At 54.5% G+C, this 23,460-nt stretch overlaps 1 protein-coding gene across 1 annotated transcript; it reads right to left on the bottom strand.

The window, feature by feature from the left end:
* Positions 1-632: 632 nt before the first annotated feature.
* On the bottom strand, positions 633-22,884 carry FAM83D (family with sequence similarity 83 member D). The gene is made up of 4 exons (XM_062204197.1): positions 22,414-22,884; positions 9,543-9,710; positions 3,981-4,105; positions 633-2,063 (listed from the first exon to the last, which is right to left on the bottom strand). Exons 1-4 carry the CDS (start codon positions 22,882-22,884, stop codon positions 1,070-1,072), a joined length of 1,758 nt encoding a protein of 585 aa, XP_062060181.1. The 3' UTR covers positions 633-1,069.
* Positions 22,885-23,460: the final 576 nt, after the last annotated feature.

Genomic DNA, 23,460 nt, shown 5'->3' with positions numbered 1-23,460 from the left:
CTCTTCCTTGTGTCTGCCCATGTGAGTGAGACTACACCAACACAGGATTCCACAGCTGTACCAATCCTGATTAGCAAGATGCAGAAACCAGTGCCCTGCCTGCCGCTGCACTAGGAATCCGAGATAATTGTTGGTGTCCTCCTCTGCCCCTACTTCAGGACATCAGATTGCTAAATCACTGCCAATACGCCCATCTGATGAAATTCGGCCCATGGGGCCACTGGAGTTAATACCAGGGATGCATTCAGGGGCGCATGCCAAGGCCTCCTTTGGCAGAGAAGCCGAGAACCAAGGTCCTCATCAAAATAGCTCCGGCTTTTCCTTTGAAAAAAGAAAAGCTAGAACACTTGCAAGGCCTGCTGCTGCTGGCTGTCTTCCCCGGTCAGACTTCAGAGTAACAGAAACATGCGCGGTGCGAAGGCAGGGTGCTCCTGACACTCAGTACTCGTTCCAGGTCTTCTAAGTGTTTACAGTCTGGGTCATCTACTTTTTTCCCATCCCAATACCATAAAAAATATTTGCAGAGCTAATGTACTAGGTACATTTACTTGTGACATACTCTGAGGGTTAAAGAGAAAACTGTCAGAAAGCAAAAAAAAAGGTACTTGCACAATCAAATCAATGTTGTTTATATTTATTTAATTTTAAGAATATAGATTTTAAAGAGATAAATCATTAAAAAACAAGTTTTTTTTTCTAAATAGGATGGTGATCATAAAAATAGTGGTGACTCAAACCTCTAAAAGAGAAAGCACACAAATCAAGTAAAATGTGAAACATATATTGTATCTCCCACCTGAATTAACCTTAGAACATCTAAACATGGTCTGAAAGAGATAGCAATATTAAAGTCGTGGAAAAAAAAAAAAAAAAAACAACCGTACCAGTAGTGTTTAAAGCATAAAACCCATCCTTGGTTTGACAAAAAGAAAAGTCAAATAATTTGCAGCTTGCAGAATTCTGACAGTCAGGTGAAGGAAAGGCAGGGACAGCGGGTGCTCTCCACAGAGCAGGAAGCTCTGAGCACCTCCCACCAGCACGGCCGGAGGCAGGAGTGGGCCCTGAGCGGTCACTGGTAGGACGGGTAAAGTGCTATGTCTCTGATAGTCAGCAGATTCACGGAGGCCCTGGGGAAGGTTCCGGCATGCAAGCTGAGGTAGTTCTCAGTGAGGAAGGTTCTTCTCGAGAGCATGGCCAGCATGTGGTTGAGCCGGGACCGGATCCCAGCGAAGTGAAACTGCCGCTCCGCATTCAAGTTCCTAAACGAATCTCTGAAGCACAGCTCCAGGTGGGGGGTGCCCAGGAACTTGGGGCAGCCAGGGGTGTGGAAGTCGGGGGCTCTGATGGAAGTGTGGGAGCCAGTGGAGCTGGCCACAGATTCCTGGGAAGACAGAGAGGACGAAGACTTCAAACTGGAAGACCTGGACACGGACATCTTGGACACGGGTGATGCTTCTTTGGACTGGGCTCCCTGAGAAAGGAGAAAGCTCTCGGCCTCGTCAGTCTGGGTGGGGGTGGACCTGCAGCAGAGCGCGGTCTGGGAGCTCGCCGCCCTGGTGGCCACCGTGCTCTGGGTCCCGGCACACGCTGTGCTCGTGCTGGTTTGCGTCCCCACCTCCCTCGTGCCCGCGGCTGGCGTCTCCTCTCCCGGCTCTGTCTGAGTGGCCATGTGGACGGCCTTCCCGCCCCTGCAGCCGTCATGGTCGTCGTGGCCGCAGCAGTCATCGTCCTCGCCAAGGGTGGAGGACGTGGAGGCAGGGCGCCCGCTCTCTGCTGGGCCCTCTGCGGGCGCCTCGGGCTCCGGCTCGGCCTTCTTGGGCGTGCTGGAGAGTCTGGCCAGCCGCATCCGCAGCAGGTTGCCCAGCGTGAGCTCCTTGGACTGCGGCTTCCAGTCAGTGAGATGGTCAAACTTGCCGCTGATCCGGAAGTTGGACAGGAGTTTGGAGCTGATGGGCTCTGACTGGGCGTACAGGATTCGGAACTCCAGGTCAAAGTGTTCCACTACTTGGCCAGACAGGATTACCAAGTTACTGCTGTTTAATTTGCCATCCGTCCACGTAAAACTTAAGGATTAAAAACAAACAGAAGCTGGTAAGGAGGAGGGATTTCAGCTCATTTACTGTCAGGTACAGCCAAGGCGTCCTGCCCTGTAAGCGTCACACTCTGGTGATATCACACCTACTGTCTATGTGAACACCAGCCTTAGCATACGCATGTGCAAGAAAGCAGAAAGGCCAACTCTTCAACCGATACAACACCACCTTCCAACCTCAGCCTCCAAGTCTGTAAAATTAGACAGGGCTTCTGTCTTCTACAGGCGACAGTATGTGTGTCACTGTCCCCATAGTAGAGGTGACAACATTGGCTAGAGATGTCACAGCAGGGAGCTGGCAGGAGGCCCCAGACGGCCCCAGTCCTTCTTGCTCTGGCATCCCGCGCTGCCTTTTCACAAGTCACCTCTGCTCCAAACACATCCAGAGCTCAGCAGGGACCACGCCCACCAGAGAGAGCCTTCATTCCTGCACCCACTTCGTCACAGCAGGGGTAGGCACGTGGCCCAGGCGGGCCAGAGTGTCCCATCGCCTTGGATGCAGGGATTCACCTAGGGTGGGCATGTGAGCACACCAGGGCCAGGTAGTCTTCCAGGAATTGATACCAGGGGTGAGAGAGAGCCTGTCTCTTTGGGAGGGTGCTACTACAGGCCCTGTAAGTAAAACAGAATCCTTGCCTTCCAAAGGAGAGCCTGCCTGAGAATAAGGACCAACCATAGAAGTGCAGAACCAGGAGACCGTGCTCTGACAAACCTACAGCCACCAGGTCAGAAGTGCGGCAAAGCCAGCATGCCTCTCTGCACTTCAAACACGCTCTCTGCCTCGCATTCTCTCTGACTTTCAAATAAAGAAATTAATTTCAAAATAAAAAGACACCCCTCAGGACACCTGCATCTCAACATCTGGGAGCCTGCTTTAAGTCCCGGCCCCTCCGCTTCTGATCCGGCGTCCTGCTAATGTGCAGCTGGGAGGCTGCAGGCGATGGCTCACATTTCACAAGAGACCAGCTGAGTTCCCAGCTCCTGGCTGCAGCCTGGCCCAGCTCTGGCTGTTGCAGGCATTTGGGGAGTAAGCCAGCAGATGGACAACCTTTCTCTGTCTGCCTTTCAAATAAAATGAAAATAAATTGTAAACAACTTAAAAATTTTTTTATCTTACTGCCTCATCTGCCACAAACCCAGGGCTGACATAATTATCACTCAGGGACGCACATTCCTTCAAAAATGAGTTTTTCTCCTTTAAACTCCGCAGACACACCTCATGCATACCATCAGACAATTTTGCAGAGAGGTGACAGAACACACAACCACCAGAGCCACATTAGTAGAAATGGCACGAGTTCTGGAGATTAGTGTTAACCCCTCATTACCACCATGCACTCGTCAACTTCCGGGCTCTTTAGAACATCAATGCCAAAGTGAGACTGCAAAGGTGGGGTTTGCAACATGATAGCATTTTCTAGACCAGAGCACTAAATTACAAGGTGAGAAGCAAGGTGAAGGGTTTAAGTCCAAAGGTGACGGCTTGGGCTACGCCTTCAACACTGCTGCAGATGCCTGACCTGCCCTCACCTTCCAGTGAGCAGGGCGAGTGGGCTCCACACCCTCACGGCACCAGGACTTGTGATCCTGTCACTGCTAACCCCCCAATCAGGGCCGAGGCCTGAATCCAAGACTCACTAACTCCGTGGTCTACAGGCAAAGTCAACCTCTGGGTTTTAGTTTTGTGGCCCCCGGATGGGAAAGTGACCCCAGCCCGACAACGTGCAGCAGAAGGCTGTGGCTGACCCGTTGGCACTCACAGAGGTGCCCACATGGGAACGTGTGGCCACAAAGGCTCTCACAGAGAGGAACCAGGAGCTGTGCCTTACGTAACACTCTACTTCTGGAGGGCTTGGATGCATGAGCAATGCACGGGCTGCGGACTTACCTGTAGGAGCCTGTTACCACTCGAATGCCATCAATCAAAGTGAACTTTTCGTGAACCTTCCCAATGATCTTGGTTCCTGACCTTGCATAGTAGATATTTCCTGTAATAGTCCGCACCGTCATCAGCTGTTGGCAGGGGAGTGGGAGAGAAATAAATGAAAAACTCAGTGACACTCGTCCAGGGAGCAACTGATGAAGAGGCCACTCTGGATGCCAAGTTTCCCATATCAGTTTACAATTCCCACGCACAGCTTAGGGTCACCACTTAGCCACAGCACAATGGCATAGCGGCCAGACACTGCTCAGGTCTCCAGGAATGCTTCTGCTACACTTAGCCCAGCTTCTCCTAAGTCCTTTCCTTACATTTATTGTTTTGTTTTGTTTTTATGGTTTATTTATTTGGAAGGCAGAGTGACACAGATAGAGACAGACAGAGACAGAGAGATCTCCATTCACTGTTTCACTCCCCAAATGGCCTCAACAGTCAAGGCTGAGTCAGGCCAAAGCCAGGAGCCAGAACTCCATCAGGGTCTCCCACGTGGGTGCAGGGGCCCAAACACTTGGGCCACCTTCAGCTGCTTTCCTAGATGCATCAGAAGGAGGTTGGATCAGAAGTGGAGCAGCTGGGGCTCAAACTGGTGCTCTGACATAAGATGCCGGTGTCACAGGCATTGGCTTAACCCACTGCATCATGACAGCGGCCCCTCTTATGTTTGACATCCTTAGTTCATGGGTCCTGGGAGACTAAACAACAGAATCCACCAAAAGATTCAGAAACAAAATGTGAGGGGTAAAATCACCAAAGACAACATGCGAGTGACAGGTGACACCTGAACAAAGGCTGAAAGAAGCCAGATTGGCGATAGTCACCCTTCTGTTTGATGGCACCCCCGCACCATAGGGGACATGGAGAACAAGAACACAGGACGAGCCTCCTCTCACAGAACTGCTGAAGCAGAGCACCCAGATCACACGTGGCCTCATCAGCGCTGTCACATCCCTACACAGAGGTATTTACCAAACAGGTGCAAGGGCTGGGGCGGGCAATGTGCCACAGTGGGTTAAAAGGCCACTCTGGATGCCAGTTTCCCATATTGGAGCATCGGTTCAAGTCCCAGCTGCTCCTTTTCTGATCCAGCCTCCTGCTAATGTGCCTGGGAGGCAGCAGATGATGGCCTGAGTACTTGGGTTCCTGCCACATGCATGGGAGACCCAGATTGAGTTCCAGCTCCTTGCCTTGGTCTGGCCCAGCCCTGGCTATTGTAGGCATTTGGAGAGTGAACCAGTGGATGGAAGATCTCGGTCTTTCTCTGTCACTCTGCCTTTCAAATAAATAATACCATTTTTTAAAACCATACACAGGGTCATATACTGCATGTATACACATAATTATTCCTGTAAAATGACACATATAAATGTATATACAGTGGTATGCAAAATACCAAGATAAACTATATTCTTTGGAGCAGACCAGGAGTGATGTGTTTTTAGGAATCTTACATGTTCAAATTAAATATTTAAGATTTTTGTTTGACTCGTTCATTTGGTAAACACAGAGGGGCCACACTGTGTGCCAAGGCCTGAGATAAGAGACATGCGGCATGCTTCTCACCTTCAAGGGCTGGGAGAGAGAAACAACTGAATGATTTGGAAACCATAGCAACACATAATATCCTTCAGGGAAATGAAAACCTAAATCCAGAGCAAAGCCTCCACGTGAACACTCAGGGTAACTGCATTCCTAATAGTTAACAACTGGGCACTGGGAAGGCATTCGGCCTTGCCTGGGACACCCATGTCCCTCAACACAGTGCCGGGCTCCTGAATCCAACCTCCTACCAATGCACCCAGGAGGCAGTGATGATGGCTCCAGTGATCGGGTTCCTGCCACCACGTGGGAGACCTGGACTGAGTGCCTAGCTTCTGGCTTCAGCCCAGCCTTTCCAGGCGTCTGAGGAGTGAATCAGCAAATGGGGGCTCATTATTTCTGCCTCTCAAGCAAATTTTTTAAGATGTATTTATTTATTTGCAAGTCAGAGTTACACAGAGAGAGGAGAGGCCGAGAGAGAGAGAGAGAGAGAGAGAGAGAGAGAGAGAGAGAGAGGTCTTCCATCCGCTGGTTCACTCCCCAGATGGCCGCAACAGCCAGAGCTGTGCCGATCCAAAGCCAGGAGCCAGGAGCTTCTTGCAGGTCTCCCATGCAGGTGCAGGGGCCCAACCACTTGGGCCATCTTCTACTGCTTTTCCAGGTCATAGCAGAGAGCTGGATCGGAAGTGGAGCAGCCAGGTCTCAAACTGGCGCCCATTTGGGGTGCCAGTGTTTCAGGCCAAGGCTTTAAGCCACTGTGCCACAGCGCCGGCCCCATCAAACAAATTATTTAAAAAATCCAAACTGTAAACTATATATCCTTCAGTCTGTAAATGGCCGAACTATATAGCACACCCACCATGTGATGCTTCTCGGTAATGAAGAGGAAAAATAAACAATGATACAGGCAACAGCTTAGAAGGATCCCAAGGGCCTTGTGCCAGGTGAAAAAGCCAGCGTCAAAAGGGCACATATTTTATGACTCCATTTATAAAAGAGTCTAAATGACAAAATCACAGAGATGGACAACAGATGGGAGGCTGGCAGGGGCTGAAGACAGTGGCGGGGGCGAGCACGGACAGGGAGTGATGTGACTGGGCAGGGGCAACACGAGGGCGATCCTTAGGGCTTCTCTGCTTTCTCTGCCCTTTACCCATCTATTGATATTGCTGAGTAAACAGTTAACAACCAAAGACAGAGTGAAACAACACTACATCAAGACATCACATCACTTCTGTGGTGTTCTTACCAGATGAACCACCTGAATCTAACCACGAGGAAGCAGACAAACCCAAATTCTACAGAACACTGGCTAGGCTAGTGGTCTCCAAGAGACTCTAAAAGGCAAAGGTGGGGCAACAGCCCCGGGTTAAAGGATGCTAGGAGGACTCGACAACTGGGAGCAAGGTGTGGCCCTGGGCTGGATCCAGACCAGAAGAAGGGCACTGGAGGGAAGACGGTGAAACGTGAAGGTCCACAGAGAGACGGAACCCTGCCAGGCTTATTTCCCGACATCCAGAGGATTTGTGCACGTGCAGTTCAGGAACTTCTCCTGTTGTTTTTGTAACTATTTTACAACTCTTAAATTCTTTCAAAATGAAATTTAGAAGAAGGCTAAGAAATACCATAAACTACACACGGAATGGGCAGGAGGAGGGCCGGAGCGGGTGATGACTCCTGAGCTGAGTGTGAAAGGCCCACCATATGATAACAGCAGAAAACACCCATGGTTAGATTTGGGTGTGGTTTTGTGTCTCTTCCCCCTCGGCACGTATCTGAATTTTGTACGGGCCTCTGTGATTGTGGCCAACGTGCCCCTGAACACTGCACGGGAATGTGTGACCAAGCCGCTGCACACAGGGGCTCAACATTCTGACCCAGCCCAGAGCCCATGGTGGGAGAGGTGAGCCCCATTTGGTGCAGGCACAGATCCCCAGGCCCCACATGCCGAGGCAAGAGAAGCAACTGGGGAAGACGGCGCTTCACTAGGAAAGCGTTAAGACAAATCCCCTGCGAAACTTGGGGGGCCTGGAGGTCCAGACCTCCTTTATGCCCCCCCACACCCACAAAGGCCGCAACCAAAGTGAGCAACTGAGTCGGTGAATCCTCCTAAATTTCTGCCTGGAAGAGGAATCCGAGCCAATCACGTGATCCAAGTTGTGGCCAGAACTATTCCGTGAGTTTTCAGCTGCTATCACACAGCCTTAATTATAGAAAGAGCACCTTGAAATTAAACCCCGACGCCTTCAATTTCTGCAGCCGGCTCTGCGCAGTGCAGGCGCGGGCTGAGCGCTCAGCTAGATGACACTGCTCTTTTCCTTGCCTGACTTGCATTTTCCCTGGGTCCACCTGGTCTGTGTTTAGCTGACGGCTGGGTCCCAGGGCAGTCTGGTCTCATTCGCTCTCTCAGCCCCAACCCTAACCCATCATGAACTTGCTTCCAGGCAACAGTGGCAGGCTGGTAACCACCTAATGAAACCCATTGCTCCACTTTCTCACCAGAGGAAAACCACCAACAACAACGGAGAGAGAGAAGTAGCCAATTTTGCAAACTAAATTGCTAGGTCATAACGAAGTTGTAAGTTCATGTCTCCTGTGCAGGAACCTACAACAGCAAAACCCAAATCCTTTGTTGGTTTTGCCGACTGCTGTATTTCCAGGGCCTACACCGACACACGGCCCATAGCAGATGCTCAGACAGGTGATAACCAACCTAAGCTCCTACATGCACAAGTTGTTTAATTAAAAACATGAATTCTGTCATAAATATGATGTTTTTTCTGGCCTGATACCCCTTAAAAGACCAAGTTAGATAAGTTGTGCAGCCTGACCTTTAAGTACTTCCACTGACCCCCAGGATGAGAGCAAAGGTTATAAAGTCCACTTTATAACAGTGAAAGGGGAGCAGCAGCGTGTGAAGTGACGATGAACTTGGGGCTTTCAGGCAGACAGATGAGGACCCCAAATCCGTGACTTCCAAGCTGTAGGTACGTATCTTGGTCAAAACCACACAAAAACACAGGCACGCTGCCCATTGCCTGCCAGGGCTGCTGAAGTGACCTAACCTTTATGGGGAGCACTGTGGAATACCCAGGACACAGCAGGAGCTCAACAAATGGTGGTCCCTGTGACTCAGAGCGGAGCTTCCGGGAGCCCCCGTGGCCGGCAGCAGCTTCCTAGGCTGCCCCCAGGCTCTTAGCACTGGGCTGCTCTGAGCTGTTAAGAGGCAGAGCAGAATGGGGAAGGGGCCCAGGTTTTGAATCCTATCGTTTCTGTTTTTGCAACACAGTGGCTGAGACATAATCGACATGCCAGTTATGCTGTGCAATTCTGTAGTTTTCAAGTGTATCATAGCTCCATGCAGCCGTCGTCACAGTCAAGTTTAGAACATTCTCACCACCTTGAAAAGAAAGTCTGCTCCCTTTAGCCATCTCCCCACCCCTTCCTCCCACCCTCAACCCCCTGTGCAACTCCTGCTCTACCTGCTATCTCTGTAGACTTCCCTGCTCTGGTCTTTCCTGTGAATGGAATCATTTAATGGGCAGTCTTTCGTGACCGGCTTCCTCACATCACAAATGCTTTCAGGCCCGTCCTTGTTGTAGCATGGTTCAGTACTTCATGCCTTCCCGTGGCTGAACAATGCCCCATTGTAGGAGCAGACAGCATGTGGTTTATCTGCTTATCAGCTGATGGACACTGGCTGGTTTCCACCCTTTGGCTAGCATGAATAATGCTTCCATAACCACTCACGTCCATGGTGTGGACACAGGTTCCCACTTCTCTAGGCAGAGACCTAGGAGGGGACTTGCCGAGTCCCCAGTGTTGTTCATTTTCCCTGAGCCTTTGGACGAAGGAGCTTGCTCACGGCCTCAGTTCCCCACTTGAAGGGGGAAACCACCAGCAGCCACCTGAGAGGTGCCAGGGGCTCAGGCCCACATGTTGCCTGTGGGGAAGCTGGAAACAGGCACCACCAACCTTTTCCTGTTCAGGGTGAACTTTCAGCTCCATGCACATATCCAGGAACTGAGAGAGCAGAGCCTGGTCCAGAAGGATGTAGACAGCCACCCCATGCTTCCGACTCATCTCCTGCAGGTCTCTGAAGATGTCGATGTCGGTGAAGACGTCCATCACCACGGCAATCACCTGCGGGGCAGGCGGAAGAGCAAGTGGTTAGCTCAGCTCACTTCCTGCGTGCTGTTCGGGCTCGGGACCCAGCTCAGAGCGAGAGGACGCTGTGCCCCAGCACCCTTCCTTCCATGTCCCTTCACCCTCGCCATGCACCCTCCAGCCCCAGAGACACTCAGACTTCCATACGCTACCCAGGGTGACTAGGGCCAGCCCACACCCCTAACTGCCTTCCAGCCAGTCTCCTCCACAATGGCACATTTGTCAAAAAAAAAAAATATATATATATAGATAGATAGATAGATAGATAGATATCAATATATCTATAGACATACAGATATAAATATAGAGAGAAACAGATTAGGCTGCTGCCCTGCCCAGCTGGCAGCCTGCTGCATTCAACCTCTGATCCTTTGCCAAAACCTCTGCCTTCCAGGACGCCTCCATTCAGACCAGCAAGGCCACCTGGGTTTGGGGTCCACATGCTGCCACCTTGGGCCTGTGGCTTTCCCACTGGGATTTAGTTTTTTCTTCATCTACAAAACAAGTAAATAAACCTTAGATGCCCTCCAAGACCCCTTTTGGATGTAGTGTTCTCCAAGCTGACCGTTTTGATTACTGTCTGGTCTAGGATCATAATCTCTGATATATTTTTTTTTTTTTCTGACAGGCAGAGTGGACAGTGAGAGAGAGAGACAGAGAGAAAGGTCTTCCTTTGCCGTTGGTTCACCCTCCAATGGCCGCCATGGCTGGCACATCGCGCTGATCCAAAGCCAGGAGCCAGGTGCTTCTCCTGGTCTCCCATGTGGGTGCAGGGCCCAAGCACTTGGGCTATCCTCCACTGTACTCCCAGGCCACAGCAGAGAGCTGGCCTGGAAAAGGGGCAACCGGGACAGAATCCGGTGCCCCGACCAGGACTAGAACCCAGTGTGCCAGTGCTGCAGGCGGAGGATTAGGCTATTGAGCTGTGGCGCCTGCCTATCTCTGATTTTTTTAAAATTATAATCTAGAAAAGCCCACCCCATCCACCACCAACTCATGACTTGAAACGGATCACACCAGGCACGCAGATGCTCCTCCCCACCCCCGAAGGCTGCACGCCTCATCTCCTGAACGTTCTGCTTTCTCCCCCAGCCAGGCCTCCTGTAACCAAATGGCCACCATGACACTGGCCACGCCACAGTACAAGGCGCCAAGCCCACATCCAGCACGTGGAAAGCTGTCCTAAGGACTCTGCCCTTAAGCCCAGACCAGTCCTGTCTTCTGCCTGCCAACATGGCTCATCGGTGCCTCCCAGGTGGTCTCCAGCACCCAGCAGCTGACTACAGCTAAGAGCTGCCTCTCAGCAGTGTCCCCTTGGACAAACGCAGCTGGCGCCAACTGCTGCTTCCTGAGCTGCAGGGCAGGTGTGTAGCGGCACTGCAGGACTCTGCTGAGTCGATTGCAAGCCACAGGGTTTGCTTCTCATGTCCAGAACTGGGGCTGCCAGGACAGCCCCTGTCATGGAGACAAACCCCCGGTGGCTCCTGGCTCTCCTCCTTCTCAGAGAGGCGGCTCCAGCCTCAAAGCCTCTAATCACACCCTTCCCGGGCTCAAAACCATTCTCTCAGCGACTTCTGGCGGGGCCGTGGGCCTGCGGAGGGGGGAGGGTCCAAACCTCCAGGCTTTGAACCAAATCCGGCGGTGGGGGTGTTGGTTAAGGAAGCCTTGGCCAGGCACTCAGCAACAATCCGGAGCTCTTAACGGTTTCTCCAGCCTCCCAACTTCCCGTCCCTGGGAACCACGGTAACCCTGTATCCCAGCATCGCGGTGACTCCTTTGTAGGTCTCACCCCTGCACCTGGAGCACGGGCCCTTGAACGGGGCAGATCCATCTCGGAGGCCCCGCAGGGCTCAGGACAGGGCTTGGCAGTCCTTACCCATTGAGGGGTGGGGGTTAAAAAAGAAATGCAGGGCCAAAGAGGCAAGCTTGCTGTCCTTCCCCCACTCTCCAGGGTCCCATCCACTGGGATGAGGGACCCTGAAATGCCAGCTCCTGGAAGCCATTACTGCGAGGCGGTTTGGGAAGTCTACTCTTCTCTCTGGCTGCCTCTCCCCCATCTTTTTTATTTTAAGATTTATTTATTTGAAAGTCAGAGTTACACAGAGAAGGAAAGAGAGAGAGAGAGAGAGAGAGAGAGAGGTCTTCCATCCGCTGGTTCACTCGCCAATTGGCCGCAATGGCCGGAGCTGCACCAATCCAAAGCCAGGAGCTTCCTCCAGGTCTCCCACATGGGTGCAGGGGCCCAAGGACTTGGGCCATCTTCTACTGCTTTCCCAGGCCACAGCAGAGAGCCAGGTTAGAAGTGGAGCAGCCGGGACTCGAACCGGCACCCATAAGGGATGCCAGCACTGCAGGCATCTTTACCTGCTATGCCACAGTAGCAGTCCTGCTTTTTTTATTTTTAAATATTTACTGGGGCCGGCGCTGTGGCTCACTTGGTTAATCCTCCGCCTGTGGTGCCAGCTTCCTAATATGGGCACTGGGTTCTAGTCCCAGTTGCTCCTCTTCCAGTCCAGCTCTCTTCTGTGGCCCAGGAGGGCAATGGAGGATGGCCCAGGTGCTTGGGCCCCTGCACCCACATGGGAGACCAGGAGGAAGCACCTGGCTCCTGGCTTCGGATCGGTGCAGCGCTGGCCGTAGTGGCCATTTGGGGAGTGAACCAGTGGAAGGAAGACCTTTCTCTCCAACTTTCTCTCACTGTCTATAATTCTACCTGTCAAAAAAACAAACAAAACAAACAAAAAGATTTACTTATTCATTTGAATGGCAGAGTAACAGAGAGAGAAATAGAGAGACATTCTATCCGCTGGTTCACTCCCCAAACAGCTACAACAGCCAGGGCTGGGCCAGGCAGAAGTCAGGAACCAGGAACTCCATCCCAGTCTCCTACATGGGTGGCAGGAACTCAAGCTCTTGGGCCATCTTCTGCTACTTTGCCAGGTGTATTAGCAGCGTGCTGGATTGGAAGTAGAGCAGCCGGGACTCAAACTGGTACTCCAATATGGGATGCCAGTGTCATAAGCAGCAGCTGAACCCACTGCACAACGCCCACCCTTCTCCCCTGCCCTGATGAGGCCCTGGCTGTGATTCCTGGTAAGGGGCACAGCTAGAACCCACCGGACACGGTATCCCTGCCGAATGGGAGGCGTCCTCAGAGGGTCCCCCCTCTGATGCCTTTATCCGTCCTTCTCTGAGAGCTTTGTCCATCCCATCCACCCAGGTCACATAACAGAGTGGCTAAGGCAGAACAGCCTGGGCGCAGAACCCAGCCCTGCCCCTGCCTGGCTCTGCAACCCCAGGCCAGCACTCAATCCCTCTGGGCCTCAATTTCCTCCCATGGAAGCTCCAGACAGGGAGAGCATCCACGCCAAAGGGACCAAGTGAAACAAGCATCGACAGGGCTGAGCGCGGACGAGTGCAGCTGGGCTGACCGTGCGAGGCAGAAAGATGGCCCACGACGCAGACCCAGCTTCCCCTTCAATAGAGGGCGTGAGGAGCAGGGAAACCGGGAGGCCATTCCCTCAGGGGGACATTCCTGGGGGTGGGAGAGGCAGTAAATCACCTCTCTCACAGCAGCAGAAGTGCTTCAGGCACCCACATGCTTACCACATGAAGAGCAGGGAAGGCTTCCTGGAGGAGATGGCTTTTGAGCTGAATCACGAACAAGGGCGAGATCTGGACGCGAGAACATGGGAGTAATAAAAGGGATGGCATTCGGCCAGGAAGCCACGTGACGGCAGGAGGTGCAGACCAATGGGGCACCCACCAGTCCAGCTGGAACACACAACATGCATGAAAGGAAGCCACCGGACATGACTGGGGAAGACGGATGAATGAGCAAGGTCATGGAAGGCCTTGAATGCCAACCAAGGCATCAATCTTAACCGTCCTTCCCCACGTGGCCTGACTAATGAGTGATGACTCCACCGGACAGAAGAAATTGAGACTGGAAGAGAGGCTAGTGCAGGTCAGAGATCCGGCCCTCCCTCCTCCAGCACAGGGCCACGTACCTGAGTACCTGCAGTGCAGCAGGCACGTGGGTTGTTTTTAGGTTAACAAACTTCAACAGATGTTTAAGAGGCCAGCAAATGAAGACAAGAAGGCCAGTGATACAGGCTACCGTGGGCCTGAGGCCAGTGCTGTGGCATTGTTTACAACGTCAACATCCCATATCAGAGTCCAGCTGCTCGGCTTCTGATCCAGCTCCCTGCCAATGCACCTGGGAAGGCAGTGGAAGATGGTCCAAGTGCTTGGGCCCTGCCACCCACGTGGGAGACAAGGATGGAGTTCCAGGCTCCTGGCTTCAGCCTGGATCAGCCCAGCTGCTGTGGCCATTTGAGGAGTGAACCAGCAGATGGAAGATACCTCTGTCTCTCCCTCTCTCTGTCACTTTGCCTTTCAAATAAATGAACTCTTGAAAAACAAAAACGGGCCAGGCAAGAAGCAATGAGGGTTGGCAGAAGGAAGGAAAGACATTGTGGGAGAACCAAGCCATGGAGGTATGAAGGGGAGGGAGGGGGAGGCTCCAGTACACACAAACAGGAAAGCAAGCAAGCTTGAGAGGCTCGACCCCAATTCCACTGGAAACACATTCACAGAGGTCTGGATCCGCTGGTATAGGTGTGAGTGCAGCACTCGCAGGCAACAGACACCCGCTTGCCTCCCTACCACCCCACTCTTCTCCCACATACCCAGGGCGAGCCCTCTTTAGCCGGGCCTGGGGCTGGGCCCTGAGGACGCAGCTTGACCCCTGGGCCAGGGAACCCAGGCTGAGCCAGGAGATATGTAGAGGGCAGAATGTGTTGAGACCCTCTGCCATGAATACCAACTCTGGGTGCTGTGGACTCACAGACTAGAGGAACCCGGCACTGCTGGCCAGGACAGACAGGGCTGCTGGCAGCAGGGCCTGCGGCACAAGGCACCTGCCAAATTCAACAGTTAACAAAACAATAGCACAGACACCACCTTTGTTACAGCGTGAGTAAGTAGCCAATTTGCTCTTGGGTTCACTGTCTGGTTTTAAAGCCCCAGCCTTTCCCAGGTGTTGGGCTTGGACACTGCTCCCTAACAGCCTCGGGGTGTGTGGAAGGTGTATGGAGGCCCCCAGCCCAGAACCAACATGCCCTCCTTCCCGTTACAATAGAACCAGAGGGGCAGGCCTTCCTCCTCTCACGCTCCATCCCCGCTCCCACCCTCACACAACCAAGCCCTAAACAGTCAGCCAGACCTGGGGCTTTTCAAATCTCCAAAGAGCCAGTCCCCTCCCAGGGCGGAGCAACCATCTGGACTCCATTTGCCAGCCGAGGCCCCCTCTCCAAGGCAGGACCTGTCTCCTAGGGGTCAGTGTTCCCGCGGCACATGCTGAGCCCCAGGGCTACGCCCAGACTGGAAAGATGGCAGACATCATGTGAGATGGGCAAAGAGGACCCCACCAGAAGCCGGGGCAGCCACACCCACCAAGTGCCTGTAGTCGCCGTGGGCACTGCCCATAGAAGCCTGTGCAAGCCATGACTTCTGAGAGGTGACTCCAGGGTCAATACCTGCTTATAAATACTCAGTACAATTCAGTCCCCAAATGATGCCTAAAGAGGAACATTTCGCTGCTCAGAAGCCTGGGGGCTGCTCTTCCCCTCCCCCACGCCACTCCTGCGCTGCTGCAGCCACAGCCAGGGCAGCCGGGCCAGAGTGCACCCACGTCGTCATCCCAGGTGACAGACCCTGAGCCTAGCCCCTCAGTCCCTGGATCTGGGCTCCTCCACTCAAGAGCCAGGTATGCTCCAACGTGTTCTGCCGGCTACTATGACAGTGTGCAAATAACACCACTATTCGTGGTGGCTCAGACAGTGAGAGAATCCACATAAACACTTGGCATTTCCTGGCATACAGAAAACCCTTGCATGGCAGCTACTAGTAGTCTCAGTCCCACTTCTGCCGCTGTCCCAAGGCAAGTCATTTTTCCTGAGCCCCAGTGTCCTCAAAACAAAGCAGCCTCCTGCTCAGAGAGCCCGTGATTCACGCAGCCTCCATGGGCTGGTCTGGGCTCTGACCAGCAGGTGCACCCTCAAGGGGCCTCTCGGGGCCAGTCATTCCAGTTCTCATTCCAGCTCTCCTTTGGCATGAAGCAGGAAGTTCATGTCCATCCCCCTTCCCTGTGTACTTCAGTGACCCTCCCTTCCCACCCAGACTCATAAAGCAAGACCAGGTGTGCAACGTGCTTGGAATTTGACCAAAGGTCTGCACACGTGCAAAGAAGCATTAGCCCGTGCAGGGCTGAGCCAGGCCGAAGCCAGGAGTCAGGAGCTTCTTCTGGGTCTCCCACATGGATGCAGGGCCCCAAGCACTTGGTCTGTCCTATGCTGTCTTCCCAGATGCCTCAGCAGGGAGTTTTCATTTTCTAATGATTGAAAACATTTGCCTGGCTTCACAGTCCAATTTTTCAAACAAGGCGCTTCCAGAGATACCTGGTTCCCATCTTTGTCCCTTCCCTTTTCCCGTATCTCTCTCCTCTCCTCCTCTCTCCCCATTAATGATTTCACTTAATCTTTGTTTATTCTTCCATTTTCTTTTTTAAAAAAAGATCGATTGATTGACTTATAAGTCAGAATTACAGAAGGGGGGGGGGGAATCTTCCATTCACTGGTTCACTCCCCAAACGGCCACAACAGGTAGGTCTGGGCCAGGCCAAGGCCAGCACCTGTAATTCCAACCCCATCTCTCACATGAGTGGCAGGGGCACCAGCACTTGGGCCATCCTCTGCTGCTTTCCCAGGTGCACCAGCAGAGAGCTAGATCTTGACACTGCAGGCGGTGGCTTAACCTGCTGTGTCACAGCATCAACCCCTAGTCTTCCATTTTCAAATACATACACATGTACGTGTATATGTGTTATCAGAAGAACGTCAAAAACTCCAGGCAAAAAAGAATTTAAAAATAAGCATATTTTGGTAAATCAATGTATTGATGAAATCAATGTATCAAGAGGGTCTTTTAAAAGTTCATGAAAATGAATATTATGAAAAAATCTATACGTGGATTTAAAAATTTTTCCCCTAAAATAAACTGATAAATAAAAGGTGGCATACAAAATCTGTTATTCTAGACTTGTGCAGTCCAACGGAGCATTCTGAGAGAGGCATTTTTTTTTAAGATTTATTTTATTTATTTGAAACAAAGAGTTAGAGAAAGAGGTAGAGACAGAGAGAGAGAGGGGTCTTCCATTGACTGGTTCACTCCCCAAATAGCCACAATGGCCAAAGCTGAGCCAATCCAAAGCCAGGGGCCAGGAGCTTCTTCTGGGTCTCCCACGTGAGTACAGGGGCCCAAGGACCTGGGCCATCCTCTGCTGCTGTCCCAGGCCATTAGCAGGGAGCTGGATCGGAAATGGAGCTGTTGAGACTAGAACTGGTGCCCATATGGGATGCCGGCACTGCAGGCTGAGAATTTAACCCACTGCACCATAGCACTGGCCTGAAAGAGGCATTTTTACCTTTTTTAAAATTATTTTTATTTAATTGAAAAGCAGATAGAGAGAGATATCTTTCATCTGCTAGTTCACCATACAACAGCCAGGGTTGGGGGCAGGCTGAAACTGGGAGACCAGAACTCCATCCAGGAGTGTCAGGGACCCAACTACTTGAGCCATCACTACTACCTCCCAGGGCGCACATCAGCAGGAAGCTGGGATCAAAGCCAGGACTCAAACCCAGTCCCACATGAGATGTGGACCGAAAACCTGCCCCTTAATTTAATGTCACGAATGTGTACATCCCAGGAGACTAACGGCTCCCACGTGGGGCAGCACAGTCCCAGACACTTCCTATCATCAGAACACAGAGCTCGTTCTCCTCCCTTCCCGGAGCTGCAGGGCTCTCTGTGTAGAAGGATCTGCTCTTTCACCACAGAGAGACGTTTCTAAAGCCAGTGTGCCCACCAGATCTTCTGAGAGAACGCATCCTCTACTACCGGCGGCACAGAACAACCCTGCGACTTCCTTACTCGGACGGATGCTAGGCAAAGAGTCAAGAAAGGACAGGCAGGCAGAGAGAACAGCAGTTGCCGGGGGCTGGAAGGGGAGAGCGGAGAGTTCACTTTGGGAAGATCAAGTTCTGCAGAGGGACAGTGGTGATGGCTGCACAGCGAGCCACGGAACCCTCAAAAATGGTGAAAACGGTGCCTTTTGCACGATTCTACAATGCAAGGATGGGCTGCCAGGGCAAAGAATTCTCTGGCCCCAAATCACCAGTGGCAAGGTCAAGAGACCCACTCTGGGTTGATTCAGGCATCAGGAAGAGGCAGGAGCACACCGCACAGGGTCCAGTGTAACGCACGGGAGGACGGAGCAAGATCGAGGGCGCCTCAACTCAAGACACAGGCTGGGACACGCAGGGGATCTCTGGCAGAGTCCTCGGCTGCCACTCCTCCTGGCAGGACTCCAGTGATGCAATGACCATGACCACTCATGCTCAGTAATCAAAAGGTTGCCCGAGGGAGGGGTCATGGCAACAGTGGGACCATGGGATGGGGAAGGACGATGGCCGGAGAAATGTGGGACCTCCTGGCAGGACGGGCTTCGCCCATGGACTCCCATTTAGAAACCAGGAACAGCTGAACCACATCAGACGGGCACAACCAAATGAGGTCAGGCAGTGCTTCCAGGTACTGGCTGTGGCCCAGCCAAACACCGATTCCCATGGCAACAGAGACAAAGCGCTGAATGAGTCATCAAGTAATGCAGTGGCCTGGGGCAGACCAGGTCCAAGAAGAACGCTCGGTGTGGTTCAACATTGTGCTGAAAATCCCTTAGGAAGCAAACACACAGCTTTCAAAGGGTCCAGAGCAATCCTTCCTCCAGCTCTGGTTAAGCTCAAACAAGCACCAGGTCCACAGCCTGCTCGTGTTCAAGCCATCCAACACACCCCTCACTCTGAAAGGCGCAAGGAAACAGAGCCAGCAGGGAGGTCTGCAGAGGCAGGGGCACAGGCCCCAGCGGCCCCAAGCGGGGCACACTCGCCCAGGGAAAGGCTGCTGGTCACCTGAACCACCTCCCTTATTCTGTGTCAGATGCCCCGGGTGGTCAAAGAGCTGCTGGAGAAAACCCATCCCAGAGCTGCAAAGCCAGGATTGGGCCCTGCCACTTAACGAGCAGCCCCGGCTTCCCGTGCCCGTTGCCTGGCTATGGAGCCTCACTGCAGGGGGCCCTCAGACCTCCTCGGTGAGGACAAACGAAGCCCAGGTCTGACCTGTGCCGGTGCGGCCTGGTGCCCAGGCTCTGGGGTCATCATGTGGGACCTGTCTAGTGGATTTCAAAGCTCTTTCATTCAGTTCTCAAGACTTCCAGGTAGTTCCTCTGCTCCAGGTACCAGAATTCTCTGTGTGGCTCTGCCATTCCCAGGGGGCTGGGGCTCACACCCTCTTGGCATCATGAACCACTTCCCCACCTGATGGGCGCAGGGGGCCTCTACTATCTTATTGCCCCCCCCCCCAACACCCACCAATTTTCTCCCGGCAAAAGGCAGATTCAGGACTCTCATGGTCACTTGCTGTTTCTAGAATATACAACAAGGATATTCAAAGATCAACCTTTAAGTAACCTTTTTTAAAATCAATGTCTTATTTATTTATTTAATTTTGGAATTTATTTGAAAGCCAAGAAGACAGAGATTTCCCATTCACTGGTTCACTCACAACAGCCAGGGCCGGGCAGGCCAAGGCCAGGAGGCAGGAGCTCAGTCCAGGTCTCCTACATGGGTGGCAGAGACTCAACTCCCTGAGCCATCCCTGTGGCCTCCCAGGGTGTGCATATGAGCAGGAAGCTGGAACCAGGAGGAGAGCCAGGACTCCCTCAGGCCCTCCGATATGGGCTGAGAGGTCCCGGGAGGCATCTTAATGGCTGTGCCAAATGCCTGCCTGGAATTGCTAAGTAACCGTTAAAAACCTCCAGCCTGTTGAAAACCTCCAAACTAGCTGTGTGGAGTAGAAATGAACGGCATGGGCTCTGGGTCTGGACAGGCAGGGGCCTGAGCCCCCTTGGTCCCACACGAACCACGTGATCTCGGGCAAGTTACCCAAGCTCTGTGGGCTCGGCCTCTTCTTGACTGTGGCCAGGTGGGGAGGGCTAAGTGCGTGAATAACACAGCTAAGAGCTTAGCACGACAGCCGGCCACCTAGAAGTGTGCCATCACGCCACCAGGGGGCACCCTGGCCTTCACGTGGAGGGCTTCTCACCTGCACTGTCGAGGTCCTCGCTGTCCCACGGACTGGATGGCAAAGGAGTGACCCAGCCGCTCCGCGTACATTACGCACGCCTTTACAGAGTGTGGCGCTGCCTGAGCAGCCCTATCACCCTCTCCACCCCAGGAGGAGCTCTGGAGCACAGGGCACAAGGCGGGTGAGAGACCCTGCCTCCATGGAGGTTCCGGCTCCAGCATTCCCTGCTGCACAGCCTCGGCAACCTAACTTCTCTAAGCCTCGGTGCCATCGTCTATAAGATGCAGATTCATTGCACCTGTCTCGGTGACGTAGCACGGCGTGTGGCAGACAGAAAGCAGTTGTCACTTATTTTAACAAACGAGATGTCCCCCTCCCCATCCAGCTCATCTCAGCGTCACTCCCCTCGGTCACTCTCCTTTCACATTCCAGTGGGAACCATCCCAGTCCTCCTCTACCCTTCCTGGGCCTTCCTCTCCCAGCCCTGCCTGCTCTCCGGCCCGCTCCCACCCTTTCAGCCCATCGATCACCAAGTCCGGCCAATTCCACCCAAAACTCTGCCTGCCCGCAAGGCCTCAGTGCAGCCCCTCCTCTCGTGCAGAGACTCCCGCAGTCACCTCCAGCCGTCCTGGGCAGCAGCCTCTCCCCCGTCCAACCCACCCTCCTACACGCACCCCTCACCCTCCACAGTCTAGCTCCAGCCCCCACCCCATTAACCCTGCCCTCACCTACTCTCCACTCCATGCCTGGGAATCCCACCGCTCCCACAGGTACCAGGTCCCTTCGCACTGCCAGGCTGCTCCCACCCCTCCTCCTGCACCCAGCTCCAGGGTTTCCACTCCTGAGACCTTTCAGGCCCTCCCCCACTGCCTGGCGCAACCTCCTCCCTGCTGCCCGCCTGCACACTGTCCACTCCCTAGCGCACGCGGGCTGATGCCTCCCGCTGTGGCACAGCGGCATCCAACACACAGCAGGCACTGAAAAGCCAAGTACTTCAGCACAGGGCAAACACCGACACCACCCCTCCCCCCCGCCCCCAGTGCACTGAAAGTAAAGAATGAGCCACTTCTCCCTGGACCAACACGCAGCGTCCACGGGCAGCATGTTGGAGAGAGAGCAGGGAGGGGCAGCTGGGGTGGGCACAGAACAGAGCAGGGGGCGCTGTCCAGGAAAGCACCACAGATGGACATAGGAAGCAGAGGTCCGGGCTCCAGCTCCAGCCCCTCCGGAGGCCAGCATGTGAGTTTAAGACATTGGTCCCCTCTGGCTCCAGTGCCCCTTCACTACAACTAAAATCTGGGGCTGGGCAAAAGGCAGGCAATCTGTTCTTAAGGATGCCCATTGGTGACTATTCTCAACTTCCAAGTGCTCAAGGCCTCCTCCTGGAGGTGAGCTTCGGTATTGCACACCTGCCCTTGAATCCTGTCTTTAAAAAAAAAAACAACAACAACCTTTTTACTGAACCCACGATGGATGGATGTCTGCAGCATCCAAAGCAAAGGACCCTCAAGCCACCCACAGTGTCAAAGAGCTGACCCCAGCCTCGTCGCAGCCCCCTCCCACTCCCCTCCAAGTAAGACACCAGGTCCCTGTGGCCAACCCCGCGGGTCAGGTACAGAGCCACCACCAGGAACACTGGTGAGAGTCGGGGCTTGTTCTGGGCCGTGGCTACTTCCACCTGACTTGATGCCAATTTCTTCACCAACAAACACACCCTGGTACCAGGCCTTATCATGGCCTACAGCTTTATCTGCCAGGCCTCTGGCGCAGCCAGGAGGCCGGGCATCTGCCGGTCAGCTGAGGGGCTCTGGACTGAGGCGTCCACTGTCACACCCACTTGCTCACTGCATTCTTCCTCCCCGACCCCCAGTGCCCGGCTGCGGCGTCATCCTGGCCTGCAGGCACCTGGCTACCCTGCCAGTGGCAGGCAGCAGGGCCAAAACCCACTGTGCACAGACGGGCCCATCGGGGGTCATGCTAACGGGAACCGCTCCAGCCCACGGAAAAGCAACCCGTTCCCCACTCATCCAGAGAAGGGGCAACCTCCCCTCTCCTCCCTGCGCCACTTTTCGCATCGTCTGCTTCCCACAACATAAGACACGTGGAGCCCTCGGCAGTTGTCTCTGGCGGCCATCTCTCAGGAACTTTCCCCTAGGGATGGACCGTCTTCGGTCACGGGGATGGGACCCAGTGTCGGCTGACCGCTGGGAACGCTGGTAATCTGCTTCGCTTTTAACTGATGCCTGGAATTGAGATGATTTCTGGTCCCTCTCCCAGGGACACTGAGTATTGGGAGTTGGAACCACGGCACAAGTCACAGCGAGTGACAGAGAGGGGATCCCGGACCCGAGGGGAGACACGCAGCGCGCGGAGAGCAGAGGACCCGGGAAGCACCAGGGGTCAGAGGGCTCCGCCCGCGCTCACGGCGGGCCTCGACGAGGGTCTCCCGTCCGACCCGGACGGGGCCGCTCACCTCTCGCGCCGAGCGGAGCTGCTGGCGCAGCGCGTCCTTGCAGCCGTAGGGGCCGCGGTCGCCCGCGCCGCGGGGCTGGAAGTGCGCCTCGACGCGCGTGGCGCCGCGGTAGGCGCCCTGGTAGAAGGCGGGCCAGCCGAGCTCCAACAGCGGCGGCTCCAGGTCCGACTGCTCGGGGAAGTAGGTGCCCGACGAGCAGTCGTGCGACGAGCCGAACGAGTCCTCGGCCGCCGCGGCCTCCTCGCCGGGCCGCTCGGCGGCGCGCAGGATGGCGCGCACCTCGTCGGCGTTCAGGAAGCGGCCCAGGCGCTCGCGTCGCAGGAAGGCCGAGAAGGCGTCGGGGCCGCCCGCCACCAGCTCCTCGAGCGCCAGGCGCCGCGCCTCACTGAACAGCTCGGCGGGGTTGGGCGGCCCGCACGGCGACAGGCAGGCCGCGGGCAGCTCGTCCAGGACCTCGCACCGCAGAGCCATCGCACCGTCCCCACGGACCACGCTCGGACTGGAGCCCCGCTACGGGCTCGCTTTATAAGCACCTTTGAATCAAACCAGCCCGCGCCATTGGCCGCGCCGCCCCGCCCCGGCTCGCTCATTGGCTGAACTACTCCAATGGCAGGGCGGGGCGGGGCGCTCGCCGCCACGGCCCCGCCCCGCGGCGTGCCATTGGCTGCCCCGGGGCTTCCGCACCGGATTGGCTGTGGGTTTCGCCAGGCGCTTGCAGTCGCTGCGAGGATTGCTGAGTGGTTTTTAAACCTTGCTCCGCGGCGGGGCCGGACGTAGCCGGTCCTGCCGGGACTCCGAGCTCTGTGCGCGGTCAGGCGGGGACAGCGGCCGGCCCTGAGCAGCCGTACAACCTCGGGTGGCGACGCGGGCTGTGAGGCCCGGGAGCCGGGTCCTCGGCCATCCCAGCGCGCCTCCTGGCGGCCGCCCTTCCGCGCGGCCCCGCAAGCCCTGGGTGGGGAGGAGAGGCCGGAGCCTGCTCCCTGGACACTGAGCCGAGTGTGGCCAAACGACTGTATCCCTTGCGTTTAAACGTTCACCTATTTTTTT

The sequence above is a fragment of the Lepus europaeus genome, chromosome 10 (genome assembly GCF_033115175.1).
Source record: "Lepus europaeus isolate LE1 chromosome 10, mLepTim1.pri, whole genome shotgun sequence".
NCBI classification, from domain to species: Eukaryota; Metazoa; Chordata; class Mammalia; order Lagomorpha; family Leporidae; genus Lepus; species Lepus europaeus.
Note: the sequence above shows the minus strand (reverse complement) of the source record. Positions and strands in the feature narration are given on the sequence as shown.